This window comes from Oryx dammah, unplaced genomic scaffold (genome assembly GCF_014754425.2).
Source record: "Oryx dammah isolate SB20612 unplaced genomic scaffold, SCBI_Odam_1.1 HiC_scaffold_1, whole genome shotgun sequence".
NCBI classification, from domain to species: Eukaryota; Metazoa; Chordata; class Mammalia; order Artiodactyla; family Bovidae; genus Oryx; species Oryx dammah.
In genome coordinates this window covers 73,167,268-73,186,749 of record NW_024070185.1, presented here as the reverse complement: position 1 = coordinate 73,186,749, position 19,482 = coordinate 73,167,268, and the positions used below count along the sequence as shown (strand labels likewise).

The 19,482-nt window shown below is 49.3% G+C and overlaps 1 protein-coding gene across 2 annotated transcripts; it reads left to right on the top strand.

Moving 5' to 3' along the window:
* Nucleotides 1-2,027: 2,027 nt before the first annotated feature.
* Nucleotides 2,028-18,127, top strand: LOC120866089 (neuronal acetylcholine receptor subunit alpha-2-like). 2 transcript variants are annotated; one of them, XM_040243575.1, is made up of 7 exons: nucleotides 2,028-2,727; nucleotides 5,471-5,705; nucleotides 6,914-7,065; nucleotides 7,508-7,552; nucleotides 11,982-12,091; nucleotides 15,055-16,063; nucleotides 17,220-18,127. In XM_040243575.1, exons 2-7 carry the CDS (start codon nucleotides 5,633-5,635, stop codon nucleotides 17,343-17,345), a joined length of 1,515 nt encoding a protein of 504 aa, XP_040099509.1. In that variant the 5' UTR covers nucleotides 2,028-2,727; nucleotides 5,471-5,632; the 3' UTR covers nucleotides 17,346-18,127. The 2 variants fall into 2 exon arrangements, with proteins under 2 accessions (XP_040099509.1, XP_040099516.1); XM_040243582.1 differs by lacking the exons at nucleotides 2,028-2,727; nucleotides 5,471-5,705; nucleotides 6,914-7,065; nucleotides 7,508-7,552 and having other exon boundaries at nucleotides 12,010-12,091; nucleotides 15,191-16,063.
* Nucleotides 18,128-19,482: the final 1,355 nt, after the last annotated feature.

The following is a 19,482-nucleotide window of genomic DNA, read 5'->3' as shown; positions in this document are numbered from 1 at the left end:
ACCCCACAAAAATAAAACATTTAAAATCTTTAATCATTAAAGATTTAAATCATTAATCATTTTTAATCAGTACAGTACCTTGAAAAGTACAGTAGTCCAGTACGACAGCTGGCATACAGAGGCTGGGATCACCTGACCAGGCAAGAAGAGTTACTGATTGGCAGGGGAAGAGGAGGTGGTAGATGGTGGAGCTGAAGGGTCATCAGTCACGGAAGACGGAGGGCAGGCTGTGATTTCACTCACACCTGACGTTGATGGCATAGGCTCTGGTTCCTTGCAGGAACCAGATGCACGTTCTCATCTTTGAAAGTTTGCAACCAGAAGGTTACTATATTCTGTGAAAGATCCCCCCCCTTGAAGGAGGCAGAGGCTACCTTCCACATAGAAACTCAAAACACCAGATTCCTGCTTCCTCAGGCTTCATACAGATAGTTGGCCAGCACAAGGTTAATCAGATATATCTGTCTTGACCTTTATCTTGGGAGCCAGTGACACAGAGAAGCAGGGAGAGAGGAGAAGCAATTCTGGCAGCAGCAGGAGTGGCTGGTTTCCAGGGACAGCGGTGACACAGAACCAGTGACAGATGGTGCAAGCCTTCACATCCAGTTCTGTGGCAGCAGGGCCCACTGTGCAGGGGATGGCCTGTGACTCGGGCTCTACTCCAACAGGCATTTCCCTCACTCTCACCTGTGCCCCAATGGGGTTCTCTCGCTTTGTAAGTGCACCCATGAACTTCCTGTTGCCCTTTAATAAAATTGCTTTCTGCTTAATCAATAGATTTTTTTATTGCTCAAACCAAAAACCCTGATTGATACAATCAATGATTATTTCCCCCTTTCCTTCCTTCCTTCCTTTAATCTTTCTCTCTTTATGCCTTTAATACTTTAACTCTATGAACACAGTTAAATATATATTCATATATATCAATATGAAAGTACACATGATAAAATATTACCTTTCATTAATTCTGGATAGCAGGAATATGGGTAGTTAAATTTTTTGTATTTTATGGGTTATTATCTTTTTGTTAAAAGATAATTTATCATCTACACATATGTAAATATATATCATATTTGCATATGTGTGCGTGTGAGTGCTTAGTCATTTCAGTCGTGTCCAACTCTTTGCAACCCCATGGACTGTAGCCCGCCAGGCTCCTCTGTCCATGGGATTCTCCAGGTAAGAAGACTGGAGTGGGTTGCAATGCCCTTCACCAGGGGATCTTTCCAAGCCAGGGATCCAGGGATTGAGCCCATATCACCTGCATTGCAGGCAGATTCTTTACCACTAAGTCACCAGGGCTCCCATATTTGTAGCTATCGCACATATGTATCACCTATATATTTACATATTTACATATATGTATCATGTATAATTTCCATTTTCTAAGCCCTTTATTTATACTGACTCATTTACTCATCATTACACACTTATTCAGTGGAACCAATATTCACATCCCCCTTTTACACATGAGGAAACTGAGGCACAGAAAGCTCTACTAGAGACCTGTCCAAAACCATACAGCTTTTAGGGAGCAGAACGCGAAGCAAAACCTTGGCAGTCATATCCTGGGTCCTTGGCTTTTAACAATATATGGGAGATGAGACAGCAGAGAGCAGACCCCAAAGGGTGTATTTAGAATGGAGGATGAGCTTCCTTATGGGCTGAGGGGCAAGAACAAGGAGGAGAGGAAGAGATGAGGAAGCCTGGGGACATCTGATAGATGGAGTCGCTGTCAGAACCCCAGGGTCAAGCTCCACCATATACCATACATGGCAGGAGGAACAGGAGTCCTGGTTTGATGTGGTCCAGAAGGAGGCAAGGGGTCAGTTTCTGGTTTGAAGTCAGGTGACCTTACTTGTCTAGGAAATTGAAGGCAAGGTCACTGGCAAGGGGGCTGAGGAGGAGACAGGAAAGCTGTAGCCAAACCAGGTTTCAGCACGAGTGACCCTGGGTCCTGCAGGAGGCTGGCTGCGGGGAGGAGGCAGGGCTGGGGGAGTGGTTCCTAGCGGGGGGAGGGAAAGGAGAGGATGGCAGGTTGCCGACCTGCCGCCCTCTCTGTGGTCCTGCTTTACTCGAAACTACACTGCTCTATCGACAGATGGACCCAGGAGGTTCCCCATCTAATGGGTGAGGGTCAGGGGCCCAGGAAGTGATCTTGGAGCACAGAATCCTTCACAGCAAAGAATGAAGAATCCTGGTAACCACGCAGAGGGTGAGCAATCTGCTGTCGGTCCCCACTGGACACGGACTGGAAAGTCAGAGGCTCCTCCTCCTCCCCTCTAGAGTGTGTGTGTGTGCGCGTATAAGAGACACACAGAGAGAGAGAAACAGAATGCGAGCATGAATCTGTGTGCTTGCCAAGCTGGCAATCCCTGCCCTGGACCTGCCTGACTCTTACCTGCAGAAGCCTCCATGCCAGGCTCTTCTGTAGGACTTAAATGTGCAGCTTCTCTGCCTCCAGAGCTGAGAGCCTGGAAACAGCAGCCTGACTTCAGGACTTAATCAGCCCTCCCCAGGAAGACAACCTGCCTGTCAGAGTCAGACCTCTCTCACGCACCGAGGCAAGTCCTGCCCCAGCATCTGTCTGACCAGGAAGAGAAGTCACCCAGCCTTGGTTTGTGCCTGACTTTCTATTCTTGGAGTGGACGGGGAACTTTTGCCAGCTGATCAGGACCTCCAAACTGGGCTGGTTTGTTGAATGGCTTGTCTTCTCTGTGGTCACAGGTAAGAAAGGGGCCCCCCTCCGCCCCCAGCATGGGTTGGTAGCTTGGTGGGTATGTGGACATTAAGTGGGTGAGTCAAAGGAATATGAGAGGATTAGCAGCTCCTGGGTACTTGTCGGGGGGCGGTGTATGTCAGACTGCTGGAGGATGCCTGCCTCTATAAAAATTTTAGTTTTTTGGTTGTCCCTGCTGGGGTTGTACAAGTCCAGTGACAGTCACCTCCTCTCACTGTGAAGGTAGGTCAATCTCAGGCATTATTGGCTTTACTTTATTGAATCTGCTTCTATGTCTTTAATATCACTATTCCTCTTTTGTCATCTATTTATTCACTCAGTATTCCATATCCTTGAATAAAGTCTAACAGACATCCATGGTATTCACTGGCTTGGAGAGTAGCAAGTTCTATCATTGCTGTTTTTTTCCCCCCTGAGGCTGGAATTTGTAAAAGAAAATAACCAGGAAAATGACCAGCTGGTGTGGTAATCCAGATGACCTTTAAGATTCCATCCAACCTTGAGAGGTTAAGCTTCTATGATTAATCAATATATTGAGCCAATCATAAGAAAGCTAGAAACAGGCTCTCTCTATCACTGCCTAAGCAGTTCTGATGAAGTGATTTGGAAGAAGAAACATTATTATTTCCTCTAACCGAGGGACTTTCTCTGGGGTATTGACAGTTACAGGAGAGCAATGACTCCCGTGCCTGGGGATGTGCCGGGTAATGGACAGGGGCTCAGCGAGATGCAAACAGGTTTTATGGAGAAGGTGCTGCTGCTGCTGCTGCTAAGTCACTTCAGTCGTGTCCGACTCTGTGCGACCCCATAGACGGCAGCCCACCAGGCTCCCCTGTCCCTGGGATTCTCCAGGCAAGAACACTGGAGTGGGTTGCCATTTCCTTCCCCAATGCATGAAAGTGAAAGGTGAAAGGGAAGTCGCTCAGTCGTGTCTGACTCTTAGCGACCTCATGGACTGCAGCCTACCAGTCTCCTCCAACCATGGGATTTTCCAGGCAAAAGTACTGGAGTGGAGAAGGTGAGCCTTGTGAAAAGAGTAGAACAGTGTGAGAAGTTGAAAACCATCTGCCGTGGGAAGATGGATGAAGAAGTCAGTGCATACCACCTTGACTGCAGTGGAATCAGGGTTCAGGATGTGGGCAAGAGAGGCTGGCTTGGGTTGGGGTGTACAGAGCTCTAGTCATGGCAATGCAAGCCCAGTGAGCATGTCTGAGCCCTTTGAAATGAAAGTGAAAGTGTTAGTCACATGTCTGACTCTTTGCAACCCCCATAGACTGTAGTCTGCCAGTCTCGTTTGTCCACGGAGTTCTCCAGGCAAGGATACTGAAGTGGGTAGCCATTCCCTTCTCCAGGGGATCTTCCTGACCCAGGGATGGAATTCAGGTCTCCTGCAGTGCAGGCAAATTCTTTACCATCTGAGCCACACGGAAGCCTTGAGTCCTTTATATATGTAATACTTTTTGCATAGCTTTCCCCGTGCACCCTCTTCATCCAGACCCACTTTACAAATAGGGTCATCACCCTGCAGGCACCACCCCTCTAACCTGCCAGTCCAGGCATGTAGAAGATTAAAGGGTTTGGGGCTCTTTCTCTTTTCATATCTTTCTAACAAGAGGTGGAAATTTACTCTAGTTACTGCTAATTACCCGGAACAGTTTCTCCTTGCATATTCTTCCAGAGGGTCTTGGATGTCTCTGGTTGAATCTTTATATGGTGCAAGTTCAGCATGCCTTGATTTCTACTTCTTTTCCCCCTGTTCTTATGATTGGGGGAAAAAACCATGCTTTTATTTAGTGCCCTTGGTGGGAAGGTGAAACAGATTATAGTCTTGGGATCTGCAGCCATGATACTGGTTGGAAGGAGAAGGGAGTGAAGCTGTGCATGGAGGAATCTCCTAGAACTCTGGATCTAGGTGAGACTGGCTTTGGTGTAGGGCACCTGGGCCTTGTCACACCTGTCTTTCACAGACCTCAGTTGTGACTGTGGCAGAGCAATGACAGTCACAACCTACAAAACACAGGCCAGTACTGGCCGAGTCGCCCATACACAACTATCTTTTTAGCTGCCACCGCTGAGTGAGTGGCACTAGAACACGTTATAGTTGAGAAGCTGAGATGTGAGCTTGAATTCCAACTTCATCAATTGTTAACTGTGTTGTTGTTCACTTGCTAAGTTGTGTCCGACTCTTGGTGACTCCATGAACTGCAGCACACCAGGCTTCCCTGTCCTCTACTATCTCCTGGAGTTTGCTCAGATTCATGTCCATCGAGTCAGAGATGTTATCTAACCATCTCACCCTCTCCCGCCTTCTTCTCTTTTTGCTTCAGTCTTTTCCAGCATCAGGGTCTTTTCCAGTGTCAGCTCTTCGCCTCAGGTGGCCAAAGTATTGGAGCTTCAGCTTCAACATCAGTCCTTTCAGTGAATATTTAGAGTTTATTTCCTTTAAGATAGACTGGTTTGATCTCCTTGCAGTCCAAGGGACTCTTAAGAGTCTTCTCCAGCACCACAATTTAAAAGCATCAATAACTATGTGGCCTCAGGCAAATCAGTCAATTTTTCTGATCATCAGTATTTTTAATTTAAATAAAAAGGATAATACTATCCCCTTCCCTGTACCTTCTTAGGATTGATGGGAGGTCCAAATGACGTCAAAGGTGTGAGGCACTGGAGGTGATGCCTTCTTGTGTCAAGGAGGCATCACCCTAAGAACACTTTGCTGGGCTCACTCAGGTTCTGAGGTGAGAAGGAACCCCCTTGGAATCACCCAGGGAGTTCTGCCGTGCTAGCTCTCCAGGCCCTGCTGGGAGAGTGGTCCCAGCTTCAACCCACAGCCAAGCCCAAGCCGGCCTTCCTTCTGATGTCTCTCAGCAGCCAGACCCGTCCTCTGAAGCCATGGGTCCCTCCCGTCTTGTGATCCCGTTCAAGACAAAGATCGGGCTCTGGTGGCTTCTTCTGATCCCGGCAGGTGAGCAGGGGCGGTCCCCAGGGCATCCTCTCACACATGCGAGCGCACATGCCTCGGGTTGAAACTGCTGCAAGTGGGTTGGTTGGTGGTGACCCGCGAGTCTCAGGGTAGCTGTTCCATCGCGGGAAGGTAGGGGGCGCTCGCTGCGGCATCTGAACCTCGCAAGCTCAGTTCTCCCCATCTGCAAAATGCTAACTGTGCTGTGACCCTCCCAGGGCTCATGGGGGTGTGGTGTGGAATGAAGGCTAGTGACTAGCACCTGAGATACATAAATAGTAGCTGCTATCGATGTTTTGAATTTTAGAGCGGTGGTTCTCGATCTGCTCAGGCAGGAGAACCCTGAAGAGATGAAGCTGTTTGCAGAACAGGGTGAAACCAGACAAGGGTGATTCCATCAGACAATCTGGGGACACTTTACCTAGCTGATGAGAAGGAGCAGATACCAGTGGTTTGAGGAAAAACAGGGGAGATTCTCCGAGTGGCAGAGAATTTCATGGTTAGCATTAGAGGTTCCTTATAAGAGGATGGGAGTGAAAGTTCTCAGGGCCAGCTCACCCCTCACAATCAGGTGCCTCTCACAGTTTGCTGTCCCTTGGGTCTCCTCAGTTTCAGGCTTATCTTTTCCCTCTGTCTGACTTCTTCCCACTGCTCTGCACCCCTCTGAGCACTTGTTTTCACCCTTTATCCATTGTTGTTGCTGTTCAGTTGCTAAGTTGTGTCCGACACTCTGTGACCTCGTGGACTTTGGCATGCCAGGCTTCCCTGTCCTTCACCATTTCCTGGAGTTTGCTCAAACTCATGTCCATTGAGTCTATGATGCCATTCAGTCATCTCATCCTCTGCTGCCCGCTTCTCCTCCTGCTCTCAATCTTTTCCAGCATCAGAGTCTTTTCCAATGAGTCAGCTCTTTGCATCAGGTGGCCAAAGTACTGGAGCTTCAGCTTCAGCATCAGTCCTTATCCAGTAGTCATAGAATAACTGATGTTGCTTGAGTGCCCACTATGCACTGATCAGTTGCTTTGTAAGCTCGAACAGACATTATTATATTTCATTCTCAGCAGTGTTTTGACATAGGTACTGGATTAGTGTGCCCATTTTGCAGATAAGGAAACTAAGGTTCAGTGAGGTTGAGTGGCTCTGGTTGGACGGGAGAGGGAGCCAAGCACCCAGCACTCCTGGAAACCCCCATCTCCCTTCCTGTCCAACAGTATCCTCGAAGAGGGCCCCCCACACCCATGCTGAGGACCGCCTCTTCAAACACCTCTTTAGGGGCTACAACCGTTGGGCGAGACCGGTGCCCAACACCTCGGACGTGGTGATCGTGCGCTTTGGGCTGTCCATCGCCCAGCTCATCGATGTGGTGCGTCTGTCCTACCATCCTTCCCCCTTGGGATCAGCCCCGAGCACGGACCCCTTTCCAGGGCTCCTCTGTTCCTCCCCATCTCCAGGCCTCCCTGCCCACCTCAGTCAGAGCATCACCCTTCAGCCTCACAGGTGTTCAGTCTCCTTCCCACTCTCAGCCCTGGAGCCCCTCCAGGGAGGATGGTGATTGGCAGCAGTGGGTTTTCTAAATGCCCTCCTTGTGTCCCCTGACATAAGCCCAGAGGACCCAGAGGCCCGTGTGATCCTGAAGAATCTGAGTGAGGAGGGCAGTATCAGGAGGGGCGGAGGGTGGGCTGGACTTGGGGTGTCATGTCAAAGCTTCTTTGGTGAGTGGGATCCTGAATCAGCTCCTCCCACTCTGCCCTGTTTCCTGGGACTCGCTCCTCAGTCTAACTGCTTTCTCTCCCGCTACTGGTCAGGATGAGAAGAACCAAATGATGACTACCAACGTCTGGCTAAAGCAGGTGAGTGTCCCTCCCCGGGGCAAGGCAGGAGCAGGGTGGGAACTCATGAACCCCAGACCCTCCCAGGACTCTTTCGCTAGCAGCATAATTCTAAACTCACCTTTTGCCTGAGACTTGCCACTCAGGGCCCTTCCAAAACCAGCCGATTTCAGGCCGCTTCTTGCGAGGGGCTGTGCTCCTGTGGCCAGGCTCTGAGTCCAGTATAGAGACTCCACCTGCAAGAGCCACATGGTTCCCTTTCCGGGAGTGGACATTGCCTACATCCCTGCTACATTTGCAGGTCAGCTCACTGAACTGTCACTGGAAACATGGGCAGTTTTATTCTGTCCACTTTACAGCCAAGGGAAACAGAAGCAGAGTGCATCTCGGCTAGAAGAGAAGCCAGGTGTGTCCCACTGTGTATCCCAGGCTCCTTCTACTGGAGAACACTGAGTGCTCTGTGTCTACACTGCCTAACAGGCTTCCCCAGACCTCACTGGCTTAAAGCAACAGATAGCTTATTATAGCAAGAGATTTTATGGCCAGGCATTTTAGTGCTTTGCTTGGAGACTCCTGGCAGCACTTGGCTGGTGGCTGGAGGGTCCAAGGTGGTTTCACTCACCTGTCCATCCCTCAGCAAGGACGTCTGGAAGACTCTGAAAGATTCTGGAAGCCAGGCCCAGCCATGCCTTCTCCTCCAGGCACTTTCAGGGTCTCTCCATCTGTTCTCTCCAGAAGAGGCGCTGGACTCCTCACCTGATGGCCCAGGGACCCCAGAGAAAGGGTCCCAAGAGACAGGAAATGTAGTTGCTGCCTCTTAACCAGAAACTGGCTCAGCGTCAGTTCTGGTAACGGGGCCCCCTTTGATGTGCCACTCACGAGGGCAGAACTCGGGTGCACGGGCTTTTTAGATCTCTCTCCTTTGCCCTCCTCCTTGCTCACCCTTCCCCAGACCCTGAAGTGGAGATGGGAGAAGACAAGAAAGAGGGCTCAGCCCTTTGCCTACGTCCCTCCCATGGCATCTTCTCCCCAACCCACTGGCAACCTAACCCTCCCCATCTCAGAGGCTGGCACTTTGAAAACTATAACCATCAGAATTTTGATGGACATTTCTGTTTGAGTCACTTTAAAATGTATATATTTATTTTTGGCTGCACTAGGCCTTTGTTGCTGTGCATGGGCTTTCTCTAGTTGCAGGATACGTGCTTCTCATTGTGGTGGCTTCTCTTGTTGCAGAGTATGGTGAGCACTCAGGCTTTAGTAGTTGCCGCACATGGGTTCAGTAGTTGTGGTGCTTGGGCTTAGTTGCTCCCCAGCATGTGGGGTCTTCCCAGACCAGGGGTCCAACCCATATCCTCTGCATTGCAAGCCAGATTCTTTTTTTTTTTAATTAATTTATTTTTAAGTGAAACAAAGATGAATATTTTTAACGAAAAAAGGTACAATGCACAAAGAAATAGACATCATAAACCATTAGACACTAAACAGTAAAGAAGCTAAGATATATAAAGCAAAAATCGAAAGAAATATAAGGGAAAAGAAAAAAATATAATAGTGAGACACATTAACATCTCTCTGAGAATATTTTATCAAGTGCAGAAAAAATAAGAATAGGAGCATCTTGAATGATGTTATTAACAATTTAAATATGATAGATTTCCATTTATGTTATTTTGTATAAATCTTATATCCTACACAAATATATTTAAACTTTTGTATCTCATATGCTGTTATTAGATGTCCACAGGACATTTAGAAAAACTGGCAAAAAGATAAACATAACTAAATCTAAAAAGTAGGTTTCTTTTTTGTGTAGTTCAGTTATGCCTATACACACACATTATTTTTGAAATTATTTTCCACTATAGGTTATTATAAGATATTGACTATAGTTCTTTGTGCTGTACAGAAGCAAGCCAGATTCTCAACCACTGGACTACCAGGGATACTCGGTCAGTGGCGGGTGTGCCATTCCTGCTCCATAGGCTGTAGACGGTGGGGGGCTGTCTGCTGGCCATTCAGGCTTTACAACTGGATATTTAGATGGATGGCGTGGATCAGACCCCTCTGATGCTATTGACCTTGGAACTGCGGGGGCCATGAGGTTCCTCTTTACAGATGAGCGGCAGAGCCATGAAGGGACTTAAAGCCACAGCAGTGCGAAGATCAGATCTTGAACCTGGGTGACTGCAGCTGTCCCTGTGGCTTCAGGGACTGGGGTAGTAAAGAGAGAAAGAAGCACCGCAGCAGGAGTCAGGCCAACAGCACCGCCTCTGACCAGCCTGTGATACCATGCAAGTTAGTCTCAGAGCCTCACTTTTCTCATCTGTAAAATGGGGATACTACAATCTATCTGCCAATTAATATAACCCATCTTGGTGTGGATGCCCCTCCACTGTTGGTCGAATCTGAAAACTTGACACACAGTGGACTGGGGGAAAGGGAAATATTTGCAAAGGCCAATCCCTTTCAAAATGGTTCCTTAATGTCCTGAAAAATCATGACAATTTTAGGAACATTTTTATCTTTCCTATTTGCAATCTGGCTTCTCTTTCTGTCTAAACTTTCATCTGAAAGTGAAAGTGAAGTCACTCAGTCATGTCCGACTCTTTGAGACTCCATGGACTGTAGCCTACCAGGCTTTTCCATCCATGGGATTTTCCAGGAAAGAGTACTGGAGTGGGGTGCCATTTCCTTCTCTGAAGCTTTCACCTACACACAAATAATTAGCACCACTGCTAAGCCAATGTCTTCCCAAGCATGGTTTTGGTACCAATGGCAGTTTCTTGAGATGATTTTAGTTGGCTCCAAAACCTCTTTTTAAAAAGTCATACATGTATATTTTAGTAGATAGCTTCAAATGATGTGGGTTTTCCAGCTACTTCAGTGATGTAAAATTCAAGAATTTATGTAAGCTTAACTAGAACTTCCCTGGTGGCTCAGACAGTACAGCATCTGCCTACAATATGGGAGACCCGGGTTTGATCCCTGGGTTGGGAAGATCCTCTGGAGAAGGAAATGGCAACCCACTCCAGTACTCTTGCCTGGAAAATCCCAAGGATGGAAGAGCCTGGTAGGCTACAGTCCATGGGGTCGCAAAGAGTCGGACACGACTGAGCAACTAAACTAAACTAAACTAAACTAAGCTAGTGAATCAGTTTAAAGGAAAATGCTAAGTAAATGCGTAATACTAAAGCTAAGTAAATGCTAACACACTGCTAAGGTGGTGCATATATATGGGCAAAACTTATGAAGTTGGGGCTTGAATGCTTGAAGTCTGGGAATCATTGAGGAGGATCAATGCTTTTCCTCTCATGCGCCTGCCTCCTGCAAAGCCTCCTGTTTTCCTTCTTGGACCCCTACCCAGTTGATGAGTTTGTGTAAATGTTTCACAGCTATCCTTAGAAGGGGAAAGGTTACCATGCACGGGAGCCTTTTCAAGAGTGCACCACTGCACTATTTTAGTGCAAATGTACAAAAGAAAAATGACCCCTAGAATTAGGGCAAGTTTGACAACTCAGAGACTTGGGTTCAAGCCCTAGCGCCGCCACTTGTTGACAGCATACCCTCCAAGCTTCACTTGAAAAACACAGATTCACTTGAACCAGCCAGTGGAATCAGGGCTACTAGGGGGCGCTCTGGAGCACAGTTGGAAAGTCACTGGTTGACTCTCCTTTCTCAGCTGTGTAACTGGTGTGTTGTTTTTATCCATCTGGTCCTCAGTTTCCTTATCTGTTAGATGGGGCAACACTTCTACCTGCTCTGCCCTCTTTGCCCAGGTCTTCCCATTGAGGCTCTTTCTAGACAGAGGGTGTGAAAAACCTTTGTAAGCTGTGATGCACTGAAAAAAACAAATGTTACTATAAATGAGTGAGGTTGCTTGCCGGGGTCGTCCAGCTGCTGCTGCTGCTGCAAAGTCACTTCAGTCGTGTCCGACTCTGTGCGACCCCATAGACGGCAACCCACCAGGCTCCCTCGTCCCTGGGATTCTCCAGGCAAGGACACTGGAGTGGAATGCCATTTCCTTCTCCAATGCATGAAAGTGAAAAGTGAAAGTGAAGTCGCTCAGTCGTGTCTGACTCCTAAGGACCCCATGGACTGCAACCTACCAGGCTCCTGCGTCCATGGGATTTTCCAGGCGAGAGTATTGGAGTAGGGTGCCACTGCCGGCATAACAAAGGAGGGAGTAGGGTGACCCATGGTCAGATGTGACCCGGACTCTGAGTACTAGAGTTGGGGCAAAACCGAGAGCTTGGTTGTTTTAGACTGAACTCCCCTTTCCCATCTCAGGGCCCTTTTGGGGCATCGTGGCCCTTTCTATGCTGCAGGATCAGATGAGGAGCTCCGGATGCTCTGTAATCGGCTGCGGGGCGTCTCTAAGCTGCCTGGGGTTTTCCCAGGCCCCCTCCCCTGGCAGGGCCTCTTACAGGACTCCCTTCCCCACGCACAGGAGTGGAGCGACTACAAGCTGCGCTGGAACCCGGTCGATTTCGGCAACATCACATCCCTCCGCGTCCCTTCGGAGATGATCTGGATCCCAGACATAGTCCTCTACAACAAGTAGGAAGCGGCTGGGGTCCTGGGACACCGTGCCTGCGAGGGGCGGGTAACTGGGTGCTGGGCTGCGTTGGCCTTGGGAGGCGCGCCCCCTCGTGGCCCAGCTGCGTTGCCTTCCTCTCAAACTCCTGCTTTGCTCGACGCTCCACCTTGTCTCTTGATTATCTTCTTTCATTTCATGCTTTCACTCACACACCCCAAGTTTACTGAGAACCTACTATATATCCGTGCCTGCGCTCTGCTAGTAGGACACAGATTTGCCAACACTGAATATTGTTTGAAAAATGCGGTTGATGCAGGCTGCGAAAACAATGCCTAAGGGTGGGAGTTTTGCAGGATGGCATGACTGTTGGAACAGGTAAGCAGCATCTCCCGGCAGCACCTTTGAAGGGAGTGAAAATGACATTTAAAAATATTATTTATAGTTGCCTTGTATTCAGACCCAAAAAAAGATCAGTCTTTGAGTGTAAGGACTAGAAGTTCTCCAGGGGATCTTCCTGACCCAGGTTCACTGGGTCTCCTGCATTAGCAGGCAGGTTCTTTACTATCTGAGCCCCCAAAGAAGCCCCAAAACAAAAGGCAGGGGAATCTAAAGAGAGCCCCAGAGGACTAGGTTGGTTTTTTTTAAATGGAAGATATAAAGAACTATAACTTCATTTATGTTTAGTAGCCAGTAATTATTTATTTAGAAGTCAAGAACTGAAAATTAAGAGATGTTTGGCATGATATTTGTCTAAAAATGTTTTCTAAAGTGGGGCTCCAGAAAGCACTAGTCCCTGGAGATATGACTAGGTATGAAAAATAGTTTTGTGGTCAAATAATTCTAGATAACCTTGTATGTCATTAAAACCCCTTTGGCACCCCATCCCTAGTTCTTTGGAAAATGTCGTTTTAAATGTTGTTAGAAGTTGGACAGACAAGACACCCCCTGAGCCCAGCATTTCCCAATTCGTTTGACCCAAATTTGGAAAAAGCTATTTTTAAACAATAGAATAAAGGGAAACAGATTCAATTCTGAAGTTTGGTGTCCTTAGATGGGTCAGGAAGACGACAGTGATCCCTTTACACTGCCCAGCCCCAATCAGGTCCAGAGCCCTTTCATCTGAGCCATCTCTGTAAACACACAATCGGCAGGGATTATCCGCACTGTCTCACACTGCCACTGTTAGACCACTCACCTCACTCAGGATCCCTCTAGTTTCTGCTTCTCGTTTCTGGCAGAGGGCAGGAGCAAAGTCCTCGCATCAGCTAGAGCCTGGAGTTTTATGATTGCCAATAAGGCCAGTGTTACCTGGTTTAACAGGAAATGCCTTTGACAGAACAAAAGTTCAAATCAAATTCTTACAGACATTTGAAGAAAGGTCTTTCCTCCAGCCAAACCCTCCACTTCAGGTTAAGAAGATCCAGGACAGTGTTTGGCTCTTTCCTCAAAATAGGGGTCCATGGTGCCATCTAGTGGTCATTGAGTATGATGTCTTAAGAAATTAAACAAACTTTTGCCCTAATCAGTTTGTACCTCCTTTTCAAAATTCCGGTTTCCACTCGGCTTAAATCTCTAGCCTGGAACTACTGCAAGGGAAAGAAGTGTCTCTTCCTGTGTATTCTGGTTCACCTGCTTTTAGGATTGACTGTGGAAACTGTGGAGGGAAGTATGGCTGGGGCTAAGAGCCCATTGTGCCACTTTGTAGGGGCAGTCAGGGACTCAGGCTCCCAAGAAGCCCAACTGGACTGGTCACCGCTGTCCCAGTGTCACCAGCGTCCTTATGGGCCCTTAGATGGGTAGCCTCAGGACGCTGCTGGCTTCCTCTCTCACAACCCCCACCTAGGCCCCACCCCGCCCCCAACACACCGTCCAGCAGTTCCCTAGCCCAAGCATTGTCTGTGAGCCATAGCCTTTCATCCTCCGTTCCTTGTTCTGCGGAAGCTCTGCTGGTCCATTCTCCACCCCAGCTTTCTGCCAGATCCTACCATCCATCCATGAAGGCTTTGGTAAAATGGCAGCTTGCTCACCAGAAGGGAGCTCCCCCCAATAGTTCTTGGGGAGCACTCTGATTGGCCTCCTAATGCTGTTGCCAAACTGCCTCCCTTGGACTGTAGATGCTCGAGGCTCATCTTTTCCTCGTGGTTCCCTCAGGGCAGGCGTTGAGTCTCCCACCTCATCCCCCTACCAGTCCCTATAGTGGCCCTGGTGGGGGCAGCTGACTCAAATATGCCTGTTAACTGGGTGGATTCCTTCTTCACCAGCAAAATTATCAGGTCTCTGCTGAGGAAGAAACTAAAATCCCAGGTAGAAAAGACAAGACCTCCAGCAGAGGGACTTCATCACCACCTGCAGTTACATGGTGGGGGATATAATAAAAAACAACCAGGTGGCTCAGCTGTAAAGAATCTGCCTGCCAATGCAGGAGATGCCGGAAATGGGTTCAGTCCCTGAGTCCTCTGGAGAAGATCCCCTGGAGAAGGAAATGACAGCCCACTCTACAGTATCTTGCCTGGGAAATCCTATGGACAGAGGAGCTTGGGTGGCTCCAGTCCATGGGGTCACAGCACAATTACCCTAAAATGTTAAATGAATACAAACAGGCCATCAAACTATGTATATACCCTATGATCACAAATATATAAAAATTCTATATGTGTTATCTAGATGATGAGCAAATATATGTGATATGTATATATATACATATATCATCAACAACAGTGATTATTTTTAAAATTCTTGGTACTTTTCCTATATTCTTCAAAATTCCTACTTTTGTTGTTAAGAAGATGGTGTTTGAAAGACAACTCAGGTAGCTCTAGCTGTCTGTGTGCTGAAGAGTCTTGCTTCTTCAAGTCCCAACAACCCGGCGTGGTCTGGCTGTGTTATCGGGGTCCCCCTGCTGGTAGTTATCTGGAGTAGCCTGGGTTGGGCAGCTGGGGTGCCCCAGGCCCCCCGCCCCCTCCAACGCCTCTCCTCTCCTCAGTGCAGATGGGGAGTTCGTGGTGACCCACATGACCAAGGCCCACCTCTTCTCCTCGGGCCTGCTGCATTGGGCACCGCCCGCCATCTACAAGAGCTCCTGCAGCATCGACGTCACCTTCTTCCCCTTCGACCAGCAGAACTGCAAGATGAAGTTTGGCTCCTGGTCGTACGACAAGGCCAAGATCGACCTGGAGCAGATGGAGCAGACGGTGGACCTGAAGGACTACTGGGAGAGCGGCGAGTGGGCCATCGTCAACGCCACGGGCACCTACAACACCAAGAAGTACGACTGCTGTGCCGAGGTCTACGCCGACGTCACCTACTACTTCATCATCCGGCGCCTGCCCCTGTTCTACACCATCAACCTCATCATCCCCTGCCTGCTCATCTCCTGCCTCACCGTGCTCGTCTTCTACCTGCCCTCCGACTGCGGCGAGAAGATCACCCTGTGCATCTCTGTGCTGCTCTCACTCACCGTCTTCCTGCTGCTCATCACCGAGATCATCCCGTCCACCTCGCTGGTCATCCCACTCATCAGCGAGTACCTGCTCTTCACCATGATCTTCGTCACCCTGTCCATTGTCATCACTGTCTTTGTGCTCAATGTCCACCACCGCTCTGCCAGCACCCACAACATGCCCCGCTGGGTGAGGGTGGCCTTTCTGGGCTGTGTGTCCCGGTGGCTCCTGATAAGCCGGCCCTTGCCACCCTTGGAGCTCCGAGGCACTCCGGATCTGAAGCTCTGCCCCTCCTATCACTGGCTGGAGACCAACGTGGATGTGGAGGAGAGAGAGGAGGAGGAGGAGGAAGGCAGATGGGTGTGTGCGGGTCCTTCGTCCCCCTCCATGGGCGTCTACACCCATGGTAGTCTGCACCCAGCGGCCTCGGGTCCCAAGGCAGAGGCTCAGGTGCTGGAGGGCGGGCTCCTGCTCTCCCCTCGTGTACAGAAGGCCCTGGAGGGTGTGCACTATATTGCTGATCACCTGCGGGCTGAGGATGCTGATTCCTCGGTGAGTGGGGGCTAGGGGAGGGTCCCTCCCCTGGGTGACTTTGCCAGCCTAGAATGGAACCACTCCCCCTCCCCCAAGGGTGTTAGCTGGCACCACCCCAGTCTCCCCCATAAGGACCAACTCCCTTAGTCATGGCCTTGGAATCTGGAATACATTGTGATGGAGAACAGCTGGCTGGCCGCTCTTATGACATTTGTTGGCAGAACAGCAGTAAAGGCTGTCCCAGCTCAGCTTAACTGGGAGGCAGCAGGACAGAGGAGGAGGGGTCCCCCACACCATCCTCATGCCAGCCATTTCCCATCAGTGCCCATAGGTGGGTGGATGGGGATGAGCGAAGGCAGGCGGAGGGGATTCATCAGGAGATCCCCCCAAACCAGCCGACTCCTTTGTCCTGGTGGGCTCCCCTTCCTTGTCCTTGTCCTGGGTTCTGGGCACTTTGTCAACTTCACTATTTACCCACAAACCCCGAGGAGCTTGGCTGGGCCAAGTGGGTTCCCCTCCATCCCATCCCTGCTGTGTTCTGCATATTAGGTGACAAGGCCACCGCCCAGGGTCACAGAATTCTTCTCACCAACCTTGGGAAGGATGAAAGGCCAGGAGGTTATGACTGGGTGGCCTTGTTGAGTAGATAAGAAAAATTAATTATTATCTAATCTGGAGGCACTTGGCTGGGCTGTGAGCCCCATCCATGAAACCCTCAACCCCCACTGCATATACCGCCTGCTAGCCTTCTCTGGGCCATACCCTCACCTACCTTCCCAGGGGCTGGGTGAGTGGTTGGGGAGGCAACTGTGGAGGAAACAAAGTCTTCACCATTTTGCAACTTCTGAGTGTTGTGCTGAAAATCACCCTCCTCCAGGGAGGGTTCATGCCTCTGGGTGATTCTAGAACCTTCTGTGTCCCTCTAACTTCCATAACCTGGAACTTGAGAGCCCATGGAAAGGCTGTGGGCTATTGTCCTAGGGGTGGGATAGGGTGGAAATCACTAAGTGAGGGTTATTTGAGTCTTGAGACATCTCTGTTGTCCCCGCCCCCTCCACTGCCTTAGCTTCCCAAGGTCTCAGTGGGGCTGCCACCGCCCCCAGCACCATCCTCATAGGGGCTGCGTGTTGATGGGTCACCTCCCCTTTCACTGTGCACCCATCTCCCCCTGCAGGTGAAGGAAGACTGGAGGTACGTGGCCATGGTCATTGATAGGATATTCCTCTGGTTGTTTATCCTCGTTTGCTTCCTGGGGACCGTCGGACTCTTCCTCCCTCCCTTCCTGGCTGGAATGATCTGATGTCACATCACCTGCTCTGGCCCAGAGGTGGCATGGCCGACTGTCGTTCCCTGCTGCCACCTCTGGAGTTCGCCTTTGGGGTCAACGCCATCCGACTGCAGGTGTCTCTCCATGGAGTCCCAACGTGCAAGTCTTCTTAGAATGCTTCACTTGACATGTTTATACTATGTGCTGAGAATCTGCTGGGTACAGAGCCCTGTTTGGGTTTTAGGCGTTGGGCGAGGAGGAACTTGCTTTGCAGAGGGTTACCATGTGGTGAGGACGATGTGAAGATGGTGATGTGGTGATAAGATGCTCCTGGCATGCAAGAGGATGGGAGGGCCAAGTTGGGGGACCCAGGGGGCGTGATGGGGCCACGTGAGGAGGCTCAGACATCGAAGGAGGGGTGTGTGGGGAGAGCGTGCCTCAGGGGACAGGCAGCTCAGGTGCCCACCCCTTCCACACCTCCACATGCTCTCCCTGACACTCCAGGGAAAACTGGCCACCCCAGGCCCAGTCCACCTGCCTCAGTTCTTTCCAAGACCCGCCCCTCCAGGGGTCATTCTTATTTCTGACCCCTCCTGCTCTGTGGATGCAGCCCCAGCCCCGCTACCCCTCCTCCCACCTCTCCTGAAGCAGGGATGCTCCCAGCCTTGACCTCCTGATGTAGAGATATTCCTTCTGGTTAATCCGTCTTCCAACCAACTTGCAAATGAGGAAAGAGAGCAAATAAAGCCGCAGTCACTGCTCAGGCAGCTAGGACCCCTCTCCAGCCCCCCAGAGCCCTGGTTACGTGGATGGCAGCTGGGAGGGTGCACCGGCTTTTCTTTGTGGCAGTGGAAGGGCTGTCTGGGTCCCCACTGGAAAGCCGCCCTTGGGTCAGGCACCGGGGCAAAGGGCTGGAGTACGCAGGTACCTGACCCCACCACCCTGGCTTTAGCATGTACCCTGGGGGTTGAGGTCTGACAGAATGTGGTCCACTGGAGAAGGGAATGGCAAACCACTTCAGTATTCTTGCCTTGAGAACCCCATGAACAGTATGAAAAGGCAAAATGGTAGGATACTGAAAGAGGAACTCCCCAGGTCAGTAGGTGCCCAATATGCTACTGGAGATCAGTGGAGAAATAACTCCAGAAAGAATGAAGAGATGGAGCCAAAGCAAAAACAATACCAAGTTGTGGATGTAACTGGTGATAGAAGCAAGGTCCGATGCTGTAAAGAGCAATATTGAATAGGAACCTGGAATGTTAGGTCCATGAATCAAGGCAAATTGGAAGTGGTCAAACAGGAGATGACAAGAGTGAATGTCAACATTCTAGGAATCAGCGAACTAAAATGGACTGGAATGGGTGAATTTAACTCAGATGACCATTATATCTACTACTGCGTGTAGGAATCCCTTAGAAGAAATGGAGTAGCCATCATGGTCAACAAAAGAGTCTGAAATGCAGTACTTGGATGCAATCTAAAAAACGACAGAATGATCTCTGTTCATTTCCAAGGCAAACCATTCAATATCACAGTTATCCAAGTCTATGCCCCAACCAGTAATGCTGAAGAAGCTGAAGTTGAACAGTTCTATGAAGACCTACAAGACCTTTTAGAACTAACACCCAAAAAGATGTCCTTTTCACTATAGGGGACTGGAATGCAAAAGTAAGAAGTCAAGAAACACCTGGAGTAACAGGCAAATTTGGCCTTGGAATATGGAATGAAGCAGGGCAAAGGCTAATAGAATTTTGCCAAGAGAACACACTGGTCATAGCAAAAACCCTCTTCCAGCAACACAAGAGAAGACTCTACACGTGGACATTACCAGATGGTTAACACTGAAATCAGATTGATTATATTCTTTGCAGCCAAAGACGGAGAAGCTCTATACAGTCAGCAAAAACAAGACTAGGAGCTGACTGTGGCTCAGATCATGAGCTCCTTATTGCCAAATTCAGACTCAAATTGAACAAAGTAGGGAAAACCACTAGACCATTCAGGTATGACCTAAATCAAATCCCTTATGATTATACAGTGGAAGTGAGAAATAGATTTAAGGGACTAGATCTGATAGATTGAGTGCCTGATGAACTATGGATGGAGGTTTGTGACACTGTACAGGAGACAGGGATCAAGACCATCCCCATGGAAAAGAAATGCAAAAAAG